General features: G+C 40.1%; 1 protein-coding gene across 2 annotated transcripts in view; it reads left to right on the forward strand.

Moving 5' to 3' along the window:
- Nucleotides 1-18,907, forward strand: part of entpd6 (ectonucleoside triphosphate diphosphohydrolase 6) — a 54,895-nt gene extending 35,988 nt beyond the window's left edge. Inside the window, exons 9-14 of one of the 2 annotated variants that reach the window (XM_059648390.1) lie at nt 1,634-1,698; nt 5,389-5,490; nt 6,452-6,592; nt 7,323-7,376; nt 18,233-18,345; nt 18,444-18,907. In XM_059648390.1, the coding sequence (XP_059504373.1) occupies nt 1,634-1,698; nt 5,389-5,490; nt 6,452-6,592; nt 7,323-7,376; nt 18,233-18,345; nt 18,444-18,527 (559 nt within the window). In that variant the 3' untranslated portion in view covers nt 18,528-18,907. Of the gene's footprint in view, nt 1-1,633; nt 1,699-5,388; nt 5,491-6,451; nt 6,593-7,319; nt 7,377-18,232; nt 18,346-18,443 lie in introns of both variants that reach the window. The other variant, XM_059648389.1, reaches the window with a different exon arrangement.
- Nucleotides 18,908-19,740: the final 833 nt, after the last annotated feature.

The following is a 19,740-nucleotide window of genomic DNA, read 5'->3' on the forward strand; positions in this document are numbered from 1 at the left end:
TATTTGGTACACTTGTTGCAACATTTTTGAAAGCGCGCCGAAAGCTTTTTGCATTCATGCAATATGACCGAAACACAGGACAGTAAATTGACTGTAAACACTTTTTTTGCAAAACTGTCTTCCTATTCCTGCCACAGTTGGCACATCTGCAATGTGCAGATGGATCTTAGTGTCCGTTTTTCATGATGGTGCCCTATCACCTGTATTGGGGGCACAGATTGAAAATATTAAGTTATCAAATAGCTATGCGAACAATTTTGTGAATTTTATTTGGGAACGTCCTGATTAAGTTCATTACTCTTGAGTCAACATCTTTTTCAGTCAGGTGTCAGTACATCTCTCATGCAATATTTTCAGTCTATAATATCTTGTGAAAACTCTTAATGTGTAATACTTTTTGCTGCAAGGTGCATTCTTCAGTTTTAATATCCACAAGCTGGGTAATATTTTGTACTGTATAGTATAATGCCTTACTTCAAATTTAGGTAAGTATAGTAGGTAAAAGATGCTACAGCATATTGGGAAATTAGCTACAATGTCTGGATCGATGTTTTGGAAGGTAGGATGGACATCCAGGTCATCAAACAAAAATTAAGCAACATCTAGGGAGAATTAAGAAAGGGAAGATAGAATCCAAAATTTGTTGAATCAGATTGAAGCAGTTGTCAAATATGTTTAAGTGCAAGGTAAATTTTGAAACCTCAAGTTCATTGTACATTCAAATATTTCAACAGGTAATGTGTTCCAAGTAATAATGGTTTTCAAGTAGGATATGACTTAATATTAGAAAGGATGGAGGAACAGGATAAAATGGATAGCTGTTGTCAGCCAGCACAAGTGTGATGGGGGATGGTCTCTTCCTCCACTGTAAAACTTTTATCACCAAATTGCTATGGTTAGAAGGCTGTTCATCCCACTCTGCCTGCACTGGTTTTATGGTTATATTATCTACTGCCAATATCCTGCCTTTTCCCCATATCCCTGCACATAATTTCTATCCAAATAATCATCCGCTGCTCTCAAATGAACCTGTCTCCACCACATTTCCAAGCTATGCTTTCCAAATCCAATACTCGCATGAAAACGTTTTTCTCACATCATCCTTGCTTCTTTTGCTCATCACTCTAAATCTACATCCCCTCATTATTTTGCAGTACAGCTTCTCCCAATCTATCTACCTATCTGAAGAAGGGTCCAGACCCGAAACGCCAGCTTTCCTGCTCCTCTGCTGTCTGCCCTGCTTGTTCCTCCAGCTCCACACCTTGTTATCTCGGACTCCACCATCAGCAGTTCCTACTATTTCTTCTCCCTATCTACTCTGTCTAGCTATTTAGTTTAACTTTCCTTGTGTACTTGAATAATATTGAATAGTTTTCAACTGCTTATTTTCCTACAATTACTTTTAAGTAGTTAAAATTATTACAACTGTGCACGTTCTTTGGACTGAGAATTTCAGAGTGTGGTCTAACTTCATATGAATGTCATCTGTCTAAATGTATAGGGTTTATCTGAACACCAGTTACATAACATGTCTTGTAGCTTATTAGATCACTTTATCAACGTAAGTGCAACAGATTTTTATGTTGATCAATTTACTGTCCTGTGTTTCGCTCTTATTGCTTTCCATTTTCAGTTACCTAGGATTTGGCTTGATGTCAGCAAGACTGGCGATTTTAGGAGGTACAGAAGGGAGACCACGTAAGTTAGCTTAACTGGTCATACTTTGTTTCAAGGTGAATACTGGTAATTTCTCATTGGGTAAGACTACTTAAGCCTGCTATATTCTGTATGGTGAAGGACTCTGCATTGGTAAAGTCAAAGGTACTCCATTAGTGGGAGTGCTGGAAGCTGCATAGCAAATTCTCCTTCACTCCCTATCAGTTTAATGTGATCTTCTGCCTGGGTCTCTTTCGTTCCTTTCCCAACATTACAGAAGGGCCTAGGACTTGCATGTAGAGTTAGCACATTTACACTGGCTTGTGGTAACACCTCCAAACTACATGTTATGTACTGTTCCAATTCTGACTTATTGTGCTGTCCCTTTGTTATCATTGAGTCAAAAATCTCAAATTCTTCATTTAACAGTACTGTGGGCATATCTTCACCACTCAGCCAGCAGCATTTCAAGAAGGTGACGTCCACTACTACCACTTGGAGTGTTAAGGAATGATGACTTTGAGCAACATTCTCAGACTGAATTATTTCTGAAGTTGCTTTCAAATAACATTGTGATTGTTCACCAAACTTTGTGCCATGCCGTTCTGTTATTGATATACCTGCTCCATTGTTTCCAAATTGCCCATTTATACAATGAGGACCAGCTGTTCTTGTGGTACTGTTCAATGGTGGGGTTTTTAAAAAATAGATCACATCGTTTGTATCTGAGGTAACCTAAAGATAGTACTGGCAAGAATAGAAAATCCTTGGGAAAATAGCAGATCCAGCAACATCTCTGGAAAAAGAAACTGAGTAAACATTTCAGGTTACAGACATTTTGACAGGTGAAAAAAAGTGATAGGATTTAAATGAGAGGTTGATGAGACAAAGGCAAAGGAAACTCTGCAATAGAGTAGAAGACAGGTGAGATCAGAAAAGCCAATTTTACATGGCCAAAGGGAATGGTGATGGGACAAGAAATGAGGTGCACTGCTGTCCAAAAGCAAAAATAATAGAAAGAGCAAAACATGCAAACAATAAACAAGAAAATGGGAAGACAGTTTGATTTGAATTATTAAACAACTCCTAGAATTAGGGAGGCTATAAAGTGCCTAATCGAATGATGGGCTACCACGTAAGATAATGTTAAGGTTCACTAGGATAGTACAGTCGTCAAGAGTTAGCCCAATATGAGAGCAAGGTGGAGAATTATCTAGGCCCGAAACGTCAGCTTTTGTGCTCCTCTGATGCTTGGCCTGCTGTGTTCATCCAGCTTCACACTTTATTATCTTGGAGAATTAAAATAACAGGTCCCTACCTCCTTACCAATATCCATTAAACAGGAGTGTCCCACCATTTCTGTCTTTTATTTAAGTTCATTCATGAGATGCCTGTGTCACTGTCTAGGCCAGCATTTATTGCCTATCCCTAATTGCCCAGAGTGCATTTAAGTGTCAACTGCATGCACGTCTGTGCAACATCAACCATGTAGTCAGGCATAGGCCTGACCAAATAAGGATTCCTTAGGTATTAGTCAACCAGCTGGGTTTACAACAATTGGTAGTGGTGACATGGTCATCACTGGGCCAGCTATTTTATTGCAACTGTACTCATGCCCCCAGAAAACCAGTTTGGGAGTTCTGGAATACCACTGCCTCCCCCGTTCAACCTCACTGAGCTAATTTTATCGTTCTTTGACCTTTTTATTCTCCTCCTCTGGTCTCTCTCTATCTATACCCATGGTTTTTTGATTGCCTGCTGTTTCAATAGTTTTCAATCTCCTGGTCCTAATCATCAAATCTTCATGATGGATGGCGAACTTCTTCACGCCTTCATTCCATAGCAGAATGGTCAAAGGGCTGTCCACTACTACTTCACTGTGGCACAGCTAGTTTCTCATGAGCACTGCCTTCCCCTGTTTGTCTGACTTTTTTTTCCCCCCTCATTGAACAATTTCTCCTTTTACTTCATCTCACTTCCCCTAAATAAAAGGTTGTACTACGGGCATGGTCATGCCAGTTTTTCCTTTTTTATAGGATATGTGAAATATTACATTTCCCAGTCCTACTTGGGCCTTCTCCCTGAACACTTTTTGCCCAGCACATTGATGGCCATATCTGATTCGGAAAAGCTTATCAACTTAATTTCCACTTTTTCACTTTTCTCTCAGTTTCACACTATCCATCTTAGGCTCTTCCCTTGCTTGATTTCCCTGTCTGTCTTTAAGATGAAAGGCTAACAACTGATAATATCTCGGCTGTCTTTTAATTTTCCATTTTACTTTCATACTGACATCTCTGTCCTCAGCTTGATACATTGAGCTTTACTAGAATAATCTAACGTTGAGGAACAGCACCTCATCTTCCATTTAGGGACTTTATGGCCTTCTGGACCTGTTTTGAATTCAACAGTTTCAGGTATTGTTTCCTGTTCTTTGTATATTTCAATTTTTTTGTTACTTTTTTTTGAGAGCAGCACACCTGCTTTAGGCACGAGTTTTTTTTTTGCTCCATCACCATTCTATTTGGCCCCATTGGACGAATTCTTACATCATTGAATCTTTCCTGTCTACCACCCTATCACCCATTCCTTTATCTTTGTCCTTGTCCTTATTCCACCCACCTTTTGGTCACATTTGATTGCATCTCTAACTTGTCCCAGATCTGGCGAAAGGTCATTGACCTGAAAAGTAAGCAGTTTCTGGTCATGACGGATTATAGTAAGCGTGAAATTGACTCCAAGCAGCCCACAACTTGAAAACTGGCAAAAGAAAGCATTGTTTAGGATGTTAAATCAGAAGAGATGGATAAAGTGATTACAAAGGCATGTGGTCTACTTGCCTTTATTAGCTGTGGCACTGAGTTTAAGAGCAGGGAAGCGATGCTGGAACATATAAAAGTTGGTTAAACTGCAGCTAAAAGTATTGTGTGCTGTTCTTGAATCCACATTATAGAAGGGATGTGATAGCACTGGAGAGGTTGCAAAGGAAATTTACTAGGATGTTTCCTGGGCTGGAGAATTTATGGAGAGCTTGAACAGTAGTTTTTTTTGGGCGGCGCAGTGGAGATTGAGAGGGGAACTGATCATAATTTTGAAAAATTTCAAAGGCATAGACAGGGTAGACGAAAAGAAACATTTCTCTTTATGAAGGGTTTTGGAGACCGAGGGTCTTAGATTTAAGATGAGGGTTTAGAGAAGATGCAAGGAAAATGCCTTTTTACCCTGGAGTTGATAGGAATCTGGAACTCTGTGCCTGTGAGGCTAGTAGGAGCAGAAGCCTCAACATTTGAAAGGTATTTAGATGTACACTTGCAATGCCAAGGAATACAATGCTGTGGGCCAAGTGCTGAAAAATGGGATTAGAATAGCCAAGTGGTTGGTTTTGACTGGTGCTGGCTCAATAGGCCTTTTGCTGTATTGTAGATATCTAAGACTGTATAACTTCATGCTGTTACCTGATTTGTTGACATTGTTTGCTAAGGAATTACAGTAGTGCTGTGTAGAACAATACACACATTGTGGATCTTTGAATTATTATTTAATCACTTTGACACCTGGTCAATATTGGTCTCAACAAAACAGAGCACAAATTAATGAAATAAGATATTCATTAAATATTCCAGATAAATTTAGTAATTACATTATTTCAGTAGTCTGATGTAAAAGTGCAGTTCAAATGTAACATTCTGATTTTGCAATTATGCAGTCCTTTTATTGTTCACTCATTTGCAGTTGAGGAAGGGCAAGAGCTTGTAAGTTCTTGCTTATCACCAAACTACAAAGCAGAATGGAAGCATGCTGAAATTGTTTACCACGTTAAAGGACAGAAAGCAGGTAAGTGCCTAGTTAATTATGTTTGCTTTTGATTTGCCAATCTCCTCAGTGTGTGGCAAGTTAACAAATAGTGAACAATTACAGAATTTTACAGCACAGAAAGGAAACAATTTGGCACATTGTGCCTATGTCAGCTGCTTTTAAGAACCAGTTCCCTGTGCTTTTCCCCAGACTGGTAACCAACACGGGTAAATGGAATCAAGAAACTGGTCAGCCATGATCTAATTGAATGGTGGAACAGGATTCAGGAGCTAACTGGCCAACTTGTGCTCTTGTTTACTTATAACTATGTAAAGAGGTTAATTAATGAGCCTCACTTTCAGTTTTGCAATCACTGAATGGTGATGAATTCTGTTTGTCGTGTGATCATCTCTTTCTGTACCCTAAGTTTTACAGCTTTTGCCTGAGTAATGACGGAGCAACATCATGGACTGAAATGATGTACCCATAATTTTTAGGTTACACTTGATTGGTTGGAAACAGAAGCAGAGTGAAGTAGTGATCCTTTTACCTGTCTACCAAACTTGATGCTGCTTAGGATTTAGTCGTACTTGTTTGGTGTGCGACAGTAGAACACCAATCACATTGTTCTGTTTCAGCATTGCACTGCAATTTATTACTTTAAATATTGGATACAAACAGCCTGGTTAAGTAGGGGAAGGAAAGAGTTGCCAGGTCAAATTTTACATATCTGGTTATGCTCTTGAAATTTGGGACATACTAACCATTCTGCCGCCAGAACTGATGGTCTTTTATTCCTAAGGACAGTAAATGAGATTTATTCTTCACAGCTGCCTGCTGCTAATTCTGAGAGTGAGGTTCTGCGTTAAAACATCTGATCTTCAATTTTTCCTACACCAGTTTCGAACTGTATAACTGGAAATATTCTTCCATTTTTGGTTTTGTGAAAATCTGAAGCTGATTTTTCCAAGTTCATTTTCTTCCTCTGTTTCTGTTCAAGGAGTACCCATCTATGATTCCTGTTATGCAAGGATAGAAAAAGTACTCTCCAAAAAACTGCACAAACCCAAAGAAGTGGGGAGGCTGTCATTTTATGCATTTTCCTACTACTATGATAGAGCAGTCGATGTTGGACTTATTGGTAAGTGTTTGTGACTAACTGAAGTAAAATTGCCTTGATGGCCTAATTTAAGTAAATTCTGTGTCCAATGAGGTAGCAGCACATCATCACAATAAGGATGTGAAAGTTTTGATGCTATATTAGATTCTCTCCTCCAAAGGAGGAGTGCAAGGTCTCCATATGGGGAGACAATTTGATTTTTTTTTCCAAAAGACTCCATTTGCTAAATGGAGACTGCAACAATTGGCTTCAGAAAGTGCATGATTTTTAGAGCTTCATGTGGGCCAAGAGGCGTAGGACTGCTCCCGTGACTTTTTTGCCCCTTAAGCAAGCTGAATGTGGCCCCACTACATGATGTGCTAACCTATCATCACATGCTCTTGTCCTGTAATCTGTCAATATTTTTTCTCTCTCTCCCAGACCACACAACTTCAGCCTTTAAATATTTTCTTTCTCAATTGTTTGTTTTTTTTCCCCCCCTTCAATCACAAATTAAGCTAAGACTTTACATCAAGTGAGACACCAAAGTATCTGTGTGGACTGTTCTCCATCCCACTATTTGCAAGACTTAGTGCACTGAGGTGCACAATTGATTAGCTTGAGTAGTCTGTGATACTACAATGTCCACATCTGTGTGGTGGGGAGCTGTAGCTGAGGTAGGGACAAGAATGTGAATTGAAATAGTATAATTAAATACATTTTGGATCTCTTCATGGACTTCCTGACTTAAGTTCTGTTTTTGATTCAGAAGAAGAGAAAGGAGGCACATTAAAGGTTGAGGATTATGGAAAAGCAGCCAGACGTGGTAAGAATCGTACAAAGGTAGATTAGCAGCATGAGTTTGTCTATTAACGTTATAAAGACCTTAACCACATGTATCCTTGAAGCTGAAGTGTTTTAATTATCCAGCTGGACTTCAGTAAATTACTTTTCCAAGGATAATTATATACAGGATTGGTGTTGTTAAAATGCGTATTCGAAATGCAATAAAGTTATTAGCACATCAATAAAGGTGAACTTCTGCATTCCCTTGTTCACTCATTTCTATTGTTGGCATAAACTATTTGAATATAAGGAATTGATATTGCTAAAATTCTTCCTTGTATTTGGAATCCCAAGCAATGAACTTTATTAGAAATGTAGGGTATTACTTGATCAATAACCCCATCATCATTTGGAATAGTATCAGAGATAATGGGAACTGCAGATGCTGGAGATTCCAAGATAATAAAATGTGAGGCTGGATGAACACAGCAGGCCAAGCAGCATCTCAGGAGCACAAAAGCTGACGTTTCGGGCCTAGACCCTTCATCAGAGAGGGCCTGAAACGTCAGCTTTTGTGCTCCTGAGATGCTGCTTGGCCTGCTGTGTTCATCCAGCTTCGCACTTTGTTATCTAGAATTCTCCAGCATCTGCAGTTCCCATTATCTCTCTTTTATGAATCTGCATTGTTGTTTGTAGTTTCAATTTTAATTACATTTGGAGAGAAGGGAGCGTCGTCAAAATAGATAAATCATGAATGCATTTCTCCTGTTATTGAACTTCCTGAGTGGCTACAAATATTTTTGTATCTGTTTTTAATATGCCTATAATATAGCATAAGTTCATCTATGTCTTAATGATTCTGCCAATTCATTAAGCTTGCATGTTAACTGTCATAATTCAGAAGGCCCAATTTTTGATATCTGATCTGAATTGAAATATTTGGTCTCAGTCGCAGTTTTATTGAAACTTACAAAATACTGTAAGGACTGGATATGGAGATGATCTTTCCATTAGTAGGAGAGACTAGGACCCAAGGGCATACCTCAGAGAAGGGATGACTCTTTAAGACTGAGATGAGGAGGAATTTCTTCAGCCAGAGAGTGGTAAATCTGTGGAACTCATTGCTGCAGAAGGCTGTGGAGACCAAGTCATTGTATTTGTCTTAAATACATTCATTTTTGATTTAGTAAGGGATCAAGGGCCACAGGGAGTAGGCAGGAGACTGGGGTTGAGAAACTATCAGCCATGATCAAATGGCGGAGCAGACTCTGGGTTTAATGGTTCCTATAGTTTATGGCTGATCTGATCGTGGTCTTAACTCCTTGCTTGCCTACCCATAACCCTTTGACTCACTTACAGACTGGATATCCGTATAAATTTTGCCCTTGAATTTGTTCAAACATCCAACCTCCTGTGCTGTCTTTGGAAGGAAATTCTAATGACAATAACCTTCTAAGAAGAGAAATTCTTCCTTGAGACTCACTCTTAAACAGAGCTCCTTAGTTCTAGATTACCTACAAAGGAAGATGTACTTTTAACATCTAGACTGTGAAGCCCCCTCAGAATCTCTTATTGCAATAATGTCACCTCTCATTCTTCTTAACTTTTGTGGGTGAGGGCTCAACCTCCTCAACCTTTCCTCAGAAGGTAACCACTTCAACTCAGAAATAACCTAGTGAGCTGCCTTTGAGTTGTCTCAATTGCAAGTGTATCCCTCCCCTGAAGGAGATCAAAAATGTGTGCAGTACTCCAGATCTAGTCTCACTAATAACGTGTATAGTTACAGCAAGACTTCTGTCCAACACTCCTTACAATAAAGACTTGCATCCCATTTGCCTGTCTTAATTACTTGCTATACCTGAATATAAAAGCCTTAAACAAAAAGTTAACAAAATTTGTAGCTCAGGTTGTGGCTGAGGTTGTTGACTTGCTCGCCAAGCTTGCTTGTTTTCGTTCAGAAGTTTCGTCACCATGCTAGGTAACATCATCAGTGAAGCCCGTGATGCAGCAATGTTGTTTTCTTACTCTTTGAATTTATACTGTCTGTTATGGTGAGTTGTCATTTCTGGTTTTATTCTGTATGGGTTTATATATGGGGTCCAATTCTATGTTTGTTGAATACATTATGGATGGGAACCATGCCTCCAGGAATTCCTGTGCATATCTATGTTTGGCTTAGGTTACAATGTTTATGTTGTCCCAGTTAAATTGATGGCCTTCATTGTCTGAACGTACTGATATTAGGGAAAAATTGTCGTGCTGCTAGCTGATGTTCCTGTGTTCTGATGGCTAGCCCAACACCCAGAAACAAAGCTGTGTTAGGACTGTATTTAAATGGGTCATCAGTCACTGCAACATGCCAAAACTGTGCAAGGAAGAGGGAGAGTGCTCAAACAAAAATCTTTGCTATGAATGGCTATCCCTACAACTTCATCTTCAGGTGCCTACTAAATAGACAAGCGGATACAGTATGCCCTGCTACACTGCCCTACATCAAGAACATATCAGAACTGACAACGAGACTCCTACAACCAGAAGGAATCATGGTAGTACCCAAGCACAAAACATGCTACAAGAAATACATTCAAGGATTAAAGACCTCATTGCCACAAAATGCAGAACAACATTGTTTACAAAATACCACGCACTGACTGCCACAAGCATTACATTGGACAGACAGGAAGGAAACTAGCTATCAGAATATACGATCATCAGCTAGCAGCAAAACAACACCACTACAAACTTTCCCTCATCAGTACACGCATAGTGAAGGCCATCGATTTAACTGGGACAACATAACCATAGTAATCCAAGCCAAATATAGACACGCACAGGAATTCTTAGAGGCACGGTTCTCAACCCATAATGCGATCAACAAACTTTTAGAATTGGACCCCATTTACAAACCCATACAGAACAAAACCAGAACGGACCCAACTCGCTATCACAGACTGGACAGTACAATTTCCAAGAGGAGTAGAACAGCATTGCTTCATCGCAGGCCTCACTGATGTTACCTAGCATGGTGACAAAACATCTGAATGAGAACAAGCCAGCTCTGCGAGCAAGTCAACAACATTGCTAACTTTTTGTCACTTTGTGTGTCAGCATCCGATCCCTCTGTACTTTGTCACTGTCCATTAAAACAAAATACTGCTTTTCTATTTCAAATGCTGAAGTTGATAAAGTCATGGTTTCCCACATTATTCTTCATCTGCCAAAATATAGCCCTCTTGCTTGACTTGTCTACGTCCCATTTGCAGACTTTGTATCCTCTTCACGACTTGCATTTCTTCTTTCTGAGACTACAGTCCTGAATTTAAATAAAGTAAAATTCTGACGGTATGAGATCCAAGCCTGCTGTGTTATATTTGAGATTGTCTGTTGTCTCCTTTCAAATAACAATGGAAAATATTTAAAGAGCATACGGATGAACTTCAAAATTTATTCATTCCATCTGGCAGAAAAATAAAACTGAAAACAGACTATCAGACCATGGCTAACAATAAATTAGAAACAGAATAGGAGGGGAAAAGGCATATAAATTTGCCGTTAAAAGCAACAGACCTGAGGATTGGGTACAGTTTGGATTCCAGCAAAGGGAAACAGAGACCATGGTGGCTGGGTAGGCAGGCAGGGGACCTTGAAGGAGATGGTAAAAACTTCTATGGATATGTGAGGAGAAAAAGATTAGTAAAGATAAAGCAGATCACCTACAATTAGAAATGGGCTTTGTAATGGGGAACAAGCAGAGAGCAGACTGATTTAAATATATAATTAATTCTGCCTTCACAAAGGAACACACAAATAACATCCCAAAAATATGGAGTTAAATGGGAAGGAGGAATCTGAAATATTATTACTTGTAGGGAAACATTATTGGGGAAACTAGACCATAAGACATAGGAGTGGAAGTAAGGCCACTCGGCCCATCATGTCCACTCCGCCATTCAAATCATGGCTGATGGACATTTCAACACCACTTCCCTGCACTTTCCCCGTAGCCCTTGATTCCTTTTGAGTTCAAGAATTTGTCGATCTCTGCCTTAAAGGCATCCAACGTCCCGGCCTCCACCGCGCACTGCAGCAATGAATTCCACAAGCCCACCACACTCTGAAGAAATGTCATCTCATTTCAGTTTTAAATTTACCCCCTCTAATTTTAAGGCTGTGCCCATGGGTCCTAGTCTCCCCGCCTAACGGAAACAACTTCCTAGCGTCCACCCCTTCTAAACCATACATTATCTCGTAAGTTTCTATTAGATCTCCCCTCAATCTTCTAACCTGTAATGAGTACAATCCCAGGATCCTTAGCCGTTCATCATATGCTAAACCTACCATTCCAGGGATCATCCGTGTGAATCTCTGCTGGACACGCTCCAGGGCTAGTATGATCTTCCTGAGGTGTGGGGCCCAAAATTGGACACAGTATTCTAAATGGGGCCTGACTAGAGCCTTAAAGCCTCAGAAGCAAATTGCTGCTTTTATATTACAACCCTCTTGAGATGAACAACAACATTACATTCGCTTTCTTAATGACAGACCCTACATGCAAGTTAGCCTTTAGAGAATCCTGGACCAACAGTCCCAGATCCCTTTGCACTTCTGATTTGCAAATTTTCTCACCGTTTAGAAAATAGTCCATGCCTGTATTCTTCTTTCCAAAATGCAAAACATCACATTTACTCACATTGAATTTCATCAGCCATTTCCTGAACCACACTCCTAAACTGTCTAAATCTTTCTGCAGCTTCCCCACCACCTCAGTACTACCTGCCTGTCCACCTATCTTCGTATCATCGGCAAACTTCGCCAGAATGTCCCCAGTCCCTTCATCCAGATCATTAATATATAAGGTGAACAGCTGCGGCCCCAACACTGAACCCTGCGGGACACCACTCGTCACTGGTTGCCATTCCGAGAGAGCCTTTTATCCCAACTTTCTGCCTTCTGTCAGACAGCCAATCCTCAATCCAAGTTAATAGCTCACCTTGAACACCATGGGCCCTCACCTTGCTCAGCAGCCTCCCGTGAGGCACTGTATCAAAGGCCTTTTGGAAGTCTAGATAGATAACATCTACTGGGTTTCCCTGGTCTAACATACTTGTTACCTCTTCAAAGAATTCTAACAGGTTTGTGAGGCATGACCTCCCCTTACTAAAACCATGCTGACTTGTTTTAATCTGACCCTGCACTTCCAGGAATTTAGAAATCTCATCCTTGACAATGGATTCTAGAATTTTACCAACTACTGAGGTTAGGCTAATCGGCCTATAATTTTCCATCTTTTGCCTTGATCCTTTCTTAAACAAGGGAGTTACAACAGCAGTTTTCCAATCATCTGGGACTTTCCCTGACTCCAGTGACTTTTGAAAGATCACGACCAAAGCCTCCGCTATTTCCTTAGCCACCTCCCTCAGAACTCTAGGATGTAGCCCACTGGGGCAAGGAGATTTATCAATTTTTAGACCCTTTAGCTTTTCTAGCACACTCTTTTTTTTTGTAATGCCTACCGTACTCAACTCTGCCCCCTGGCTCTCCCTAATTGTTGGCATACTACTCATGTCTTCCACTGTGAAGACTGGCACAAAATAATTAGTAAGTTCTTCAGCTATTTCCTTATCTCCCATCACTAGCCTTCCAGCATCAATTTGGAGCAGCCCAATATCTACTTTTGCCTCGTTTGTTTCTTATGTATTGAAAGAAGCTTTTACTATCATTTCTAATATTACTAGCTAGCCTACCTTCATATTTGATCTTCTCCTTCCTTATTGCTCTCTTTGTTATCCTCTGTCTGTTTTTGTAGCCTTCCCAATCTTCTGATTTCCCGGTGCCCTTGGCCACTTTATAGGCTGTCTGTTTTTCTTTGATATATTTCCTGACTTCCTTTGTCAGCTATGACCGTCTCCCACCCCAGATAATCTTTCTTTTCTTTGGGATGAACCTCCTGTACTGTATCCTCAAATTACACCCAGAAACTCCTGCCATTGTTGGTCTACTGTCTTCCCACTAGGCTCTGCTTCCAGTCGATTTTCGTCAATTCCTCTCTCATGCCCCTGTAATTATCTTTATGTAACTGTAACACCATTACATCCGATTTTGCCTTCTCTCTTTCAAACTGCAGACTGAACTCTACCATATTATGATTGCTGCCTCCTAAGTGTTCCCTTACTTTAGACCTTTTTATAAAGTCTGGCTCATTACATAGCATTAAGTCCAGAATAGCCTGCTCCCTTGTGGGCTCCATCACAAGCTGTTCCAAAAAGCCATCCTGCAAACATTCCATGAATTCTTTCTTTGGATCCACCAGCAACATTATTCACCCAATCCACCTGCATATTGAAGTCCCCCATGATCACCGTGACCTTGCCTTTCTGACATGCCCTATTTATTTCTCGGTGCATCTTGCGCCCCGGTCCTGATCACTGTTAGGCGGTCTGTACATAACTCCCATTATAGTTTTTTTTTGCCTTGGTGGTTCTTCAATTCCACCTACGCAGACTCCACATCTTCTGACCCTATGTCATTTAGTGCCGTAGATTTAATTCCATTCTTAACTAACAAGGCAACCCCACCCCCTCCACCCACCTCCCTGTCTTTTCGATATGTTGTGAATCCTTGAATGTTTAACTGCCAGTCTTGAGCTCCCTGCAATCATGTCTACCACATCATAATCATTCAAGAGGAATTGTGCTGTTAATTCATCTACTTTGTTGCGAATACTATGAGCATTTAGATAAAGTGTCTTAATGCTAGCTTGCTAGAGAGGTTGGAAATCCCAAGATGTCTTAAGCTATCCTTCCTTTTGGCTGTATTCCTAGTCTGCCTCGAGCTTAAATCCACCTGTACACATGCTATCCTGTTGCTTATCTTTCCATTTAACTCCATACGCCGTCTCTTTCTCTTTCACTCCCCCCCCCCCCCCCCCCCCCCCCCCCCCGCCAAAACTCACTAGTTTAAAGTCCTACTGACCACCCTATTTATCCTTTTCGCTAGAACACTGGTTCCAGATCGGTTCAGGTGGAGACCGTCCCAACGGTACAGATCTCCCCCCGGCTCCAAAACTGATGCCAATGCCCCATGAAATGGAATCCCTCTTTCCCACACCAATCCCTTAGCCATGAGTTTACTTCCTAACTTTCTTTTCCCTATGCCAATTAGCACGTGGCTGAGGCAGTAATCTGGAGATTATGACCCTTGAGGACCTGTACTTCAAATTCTTTCCTAGTGCTTCATAATCCCTGAACAGATCCTCTACCCTAGCTTTGCCTTTGTTGTCAGTCCCAACGTGGACCACAACAACTGGATCGTCCCCCTCCTGCTCCAATATCCTTTCAACCCAGTCGGAGATGTCCTGCACCCTGGCACCGGGCAGGCAACACACCATGCGGGACTCCCAATCCAGCTTGCGTAGGATACTATCTGTCCCTCTAATTATAGAATCCCCTATAACAACTACCTGTCTTTTTGCTTCCCCCCCCCCCGTCTTGAATGACCTTCTGTGCCACGGTGCCGTGGTCAGCTGGCTCATCCTGTCCACAGTCCTTTTCCTCAACCGTACAGAGCAAGAATCTCATACCTGTTGCTCAAGGTCAAGGACTGACGCTCCTGAACTCTGAATCCCCCTACCTGCCTCACTTACAGTCGCACCTTGTCCCTGAACACTTTCTGAATTTGTTATTTAATCTACCGGGTGTGACTGCCTCCTGAAAGAGTGTCCAGGTAACTCTTCCCCTCTGAAGCTCAGATTCCAGATCATTTACTCTGATCAGGAGTTATTCCAGCAACCAACACTTGCTGCAGATGTGGTCGCTGCCGTTCACAATGGGATCAGCCAGCTCCCATATCATACAGCTACAGCACATCACCTGTCCAGCCATTACTACTTATTTAGTTAACTTTTACAACTTATGTATTAAATGCTTTTTAGTACTACTCTGCTACACTTTTTCAATTAAGCAATTAAACTTTTAATAAATTACACAATACACAAGGATATAAGTTGAAAAGCCTTACCTTAACAACACACGAGAGTCCTTCTCGGTTAGAGTTCCTGCTCTTTCTGCTACTGGAACAGGAATGGAGGGCTCCAACGGTCAAGGTGGGTATTTGCTAATCTTTAAAGCAGAGACTCACCCACCTGTAGGCCTCTGATTGACGCTCCTGCTGCGAGTTTGTGGACCTCTAATTAGGTTAGAGGAGGAGGGAGGCCCTACTGTGTGTAGGACCTGGGGCTTCAAGGTAAGTGCTTAAATAACGGTCGCTCACCTTCCCAACTGCCCCTCGGCTCCGACTTCACTTCCGCCCGACTCCCACTGCTCTCTGCTGTAGAAAAAGGAGGCTTCGACACACGTAAGTTCCCAGGGCCTGAAAATTTTCATTCCAGAGTACTTGAGGAAGTGTCCCTAAAAATAGCAGTTACTGTAGTGGTCGTCTGCTAAACTTCTACGCTCTGGAACAGTTCCTGTGGACTGGTGGGTAGCTAATGTAACCCCACTATTGAAGAAGAGAGGCAAAGTGAAAACAGCTAATTATAGATCAGTTAGCTTGACTTTGGTAGTGGGAAGCATGGTAGGATGCATTGTTAAAAAATGTAATAACAGAGCACTTGGACGATATTGATAAAATTGAACAGAGTCAACATAGATTTACAAAGGGGTAGTTGTGCTGCACTAATCTGAAAATTTTTTTTTGAGGATGTAACTAGTAGGGTGGATAAGATGTTAGCCCATATAGTTTACTTGGACTTTCAGAAGGCTTTTGATAAAGTCCCACAGAAGATTAGCAAAATTAAAATGCATGGGTTTGGAAGTTGTATGCTGAAATGGATTAAGAACTGTTTGGTCAATAGGAAACAAAGAATAGGAATTAAGGGTCTTTTTCCATGCAACAGGCAGTGGATAGTGGGGTCCCACAACAATCACTCTTGTTTATTGGAACTCAGCCTTTCACAACATATATTTAATCTTTTCGCAATATATGTTAATGATTTAAATGAGGAATATCTCCAGATTTGAACAAGAGATAAAGTTGAGTGGAGGGTATAGTATGAAAGGTTTGCAGACACTCCTTGGTGCAATTTGAAAAAATTTAAATAAATCAGCAAGTACATGGCAGACGCAATACAATGTAGATAAATGTAAGGTTGTACACTTCAGTAGCAAAAATAGGCAGGCAAATTATTATCTGAATGCCAGTAAATTGGGGAAGGGAGTAGTGCAATGAGACCTGGGTGTCCTTGTGCATGAGTCATGGGGGAGTGGGGAAATATAATCTGCACATCCTGAATACTGGGCAATTTAGCGTGGCCAGTCCACTGAGGCTGCACATCTTTGGACTGTGGGAGGAAACGAGCACCCAGAAAAAACCCACACAGACATGGGACGTAAAATTCTAACGGGGTTGGACAGGGTAGATGCAGCAAGGATGACGAGGGAGTCATAACTGGGGGTCACAGTCTAATGATAAGGCTAGGCCATTTAGGGTAGATGAGAAATTTCTTTACTCAAGATAGTGAGCTTGTGGAAATCTTTGCCACAGGAGACTGAGGCCAAAATATTGAAGACTTTCCAGAAAGATGTAGATTAAGTTTTGAGGACTAAAGGGATCAAAGGATATGGTGAGAAATGGGAACAGCGTACTGAGTTGGATGATCAGCCATATTGAATGGCAGAGCAGGCTTGAAGGACTACCTGGCCACCTCCTGCATCAATATTCAATGTTTCTATGTTTGTATAATCTGAAATGTTTCTGCAGTACAGTTGGCCCCTTCACTCACATCATTAATACAGGTAGTAGGTAGTTGAAACCCAGTAACGGTTCTCCTGAAAATGACCCATTTATCCTGACTTTATTTCCTGTTAGCCAATTCTCTTTTCATACTAATATGCTACCCCCAGTGCCAATAAAGTAACCTTTGCACCTTATCAGATGTTTCAAAAGTTTATCTACTGGTTTCCCTCATCTGCACTGCTTGTTACATTTTTCAAGTATCTTTAATCTTGTCAGACATTGATTTCCCTTTCACAAAACCATATTGATATTGACTGATTTGTGTTATGATTATTTTTAAATGTTCCTTAATGAATTCTAGCATCTTGCTAATGACAGATATTAGGTTAACTGGCCTATAGTTTCCTGTATTCTGTTTCCCTCACTTCTTGAGTGTAGAGAGATATTTTATTTACACTTGGCACTTCTCCAAAATCTTGGAATATTAGATTAAAACTGGTGTATCCGTTATTTCCACAGCCACTTAAAATGCAGGCTTACAGGTCCAAACGAGCTTGTCATCCTTTGTTACTGAGCTTTTCGGCATGAAATATATTTGTTGAGGAAATGTTTGGGCGACACTGCAGTGTTTTTCATTGTTGAATAATGCAACAACTTTTTCCACAATGGCTTACATGCTCATAATCATGCAGCATCTAGCATACAGATAGACAAAAATTGACAACAAGAGGGGAGAAATGAGAAGGTCTCTTTTTTTGCTAAATATTAGAGATAGTGAATGACTTAAGATGACCAGAGGGGAAGCAACAGCTGAAATTTGCCACAATTTTAATTTGTAAGTAGCAAAAGCAAAAAGCTTTGGTGAATTATTCAACCTATACAGTTCACTTCTGTGCATTATTTATAGCCATTAAGAATATTTTTCATCTCTTATATATTCATACCAGAATCCTGTTACAGCTATTATGAGCAGAATATTTTGAATTTTTTTCAGATGTATGTCCTTTATATTGTCACGAAATACTATTATTTGCTTGAACTTTTGAACTTGTTTGCCAGTGACAGTGTAACATCCTAAAAATTAAGTGTATGAGCCAAATGTTTGTCATCAGTCATTTTCAGACAGTTCTATACAAGTAAAAATCAATTTTTGTTTTGATTTAGTATGTCAAAGTATGGAATCTGAATCAACAGATAAACCATTCCTTTGCATGGATCTTGTGTACATAACAGTTTTGCTAGAAGAACTTGGTTTTCACAAAGATGCAATTTTGAAGGTAACTTTAAAAGATCTCACAAATTTAACAAATTTTTACTACTCCTGTTATAATTCTTAGGCAGTGTCTAATCTGAAATTTTGTGGTTGTTGTTACAGCTTGCCAAGAAGATCAATGGTGTCGAAAGCAGTTGGGCACTGGGAGCCACATTCCATTATATTGATTCTCTTCAGAGAAATTAATGTGAAAAATTATCATGTGTTTATATTAGAAAACAATTCAATCAGATTGAATTTATGGCCATGTATAAAACTTGTCTTAGTTGGGGAGTGAGCAATCTTCAAATATGGTCTGGGCTTTTCAGATTGTTATACTATTAAAATGTAATGTTGTGGTACAGAAATAGTGTTTAATGCATCAAAAGCTTACTAATTCATGCAACTGGCCAACATGTTGGAATTGTGAGAAAAGTAACTGCCAATAATGGGTGAAGAGAATGACTAAATCAAGAACAATCAGTGTAAGAAATAATGTTCATATATTGAGGGATCAATACTTGCAAGCTGACATATAATCAAAGACAGATTTCCACAAAATAAAATTTTGCAACTTTTTATGATTCCTTTTCCAAGCTGTGGAAGTAAAAGTTTTTTTTTGTGGTAAATGCAGAGTTGACTATTACTACTTCACAACATGTGAATAAAAGTTGGCAGGAGAGTGGGTTTGAGAAACATATTGGTTATGATCGAATGGCGAAGCAGGCTCCAATGGCCAAATGGCCTAATTCTTCTGCTCCTATTTCTTATGGTCTGTTAGACATCACTATCAATGTTGATTCAGCACACTGCCTATAGTCACTGAATGACAAAACTGACGGTTTCCATTGGCTAAAGATCACCATTATTGGGAGAATGGAAGAAGAGTTTGAGCAGTGTTCTGGTTACTACTAGTCTCTGCCTCTTTATTATGTTATGGACCAGACTTAACTCAAAATGTATTAAGATAGTCTAGACCCTAAATTATTATGTTTTGTTTTAAGGCATTGTGTTATGGATGCAATCCAATTGGACAAACTACCAGGCATGAAGCAAAGCATACTTTATTCGTACACTGTACAAACAAAAGAAAGAAGAATTTGAATAACTTTACTCTATTGGAAAATTTAACAGAATAATAGTTTATTTAATACTTAACAGTAACTATTCCAATATAGCAACATCACAAAAACAAAGTCTTGGCAGAGTCTCCCATGCAGTTCTTCAGTGCAGGAGGAAAGAATATCAAGAGAAGACTCTGGAAGAGAAAGAACTTGAGCGTTTTTCTGTAGCAAGGAAAGATATATACCAGCTTTCAAACCCCAACAGCTACTAAAGTTAAACTCCTGATTTTTGTGCTTGACCCCACTCATTCATGTTGTTTCTATTGTTCCAACTTAAAGTCTAAGGCATCATAAGC

Source organism: Stegostoma tigrinum, chromosome 9 (assembly GCF_030684315.1).
Source record: "Stegostoma tigrinum isolate sSteTig4 chromosome 9, sSteTig4.hap1, whole genome shotgun sequence".
Lineage (NCBI taxonomy): Eukaryota > Metazoa > Chordata > Chondrichthyes > Orectolobiformes > Stegostomatidae > Stegostoma > Stegostoma tigrinum.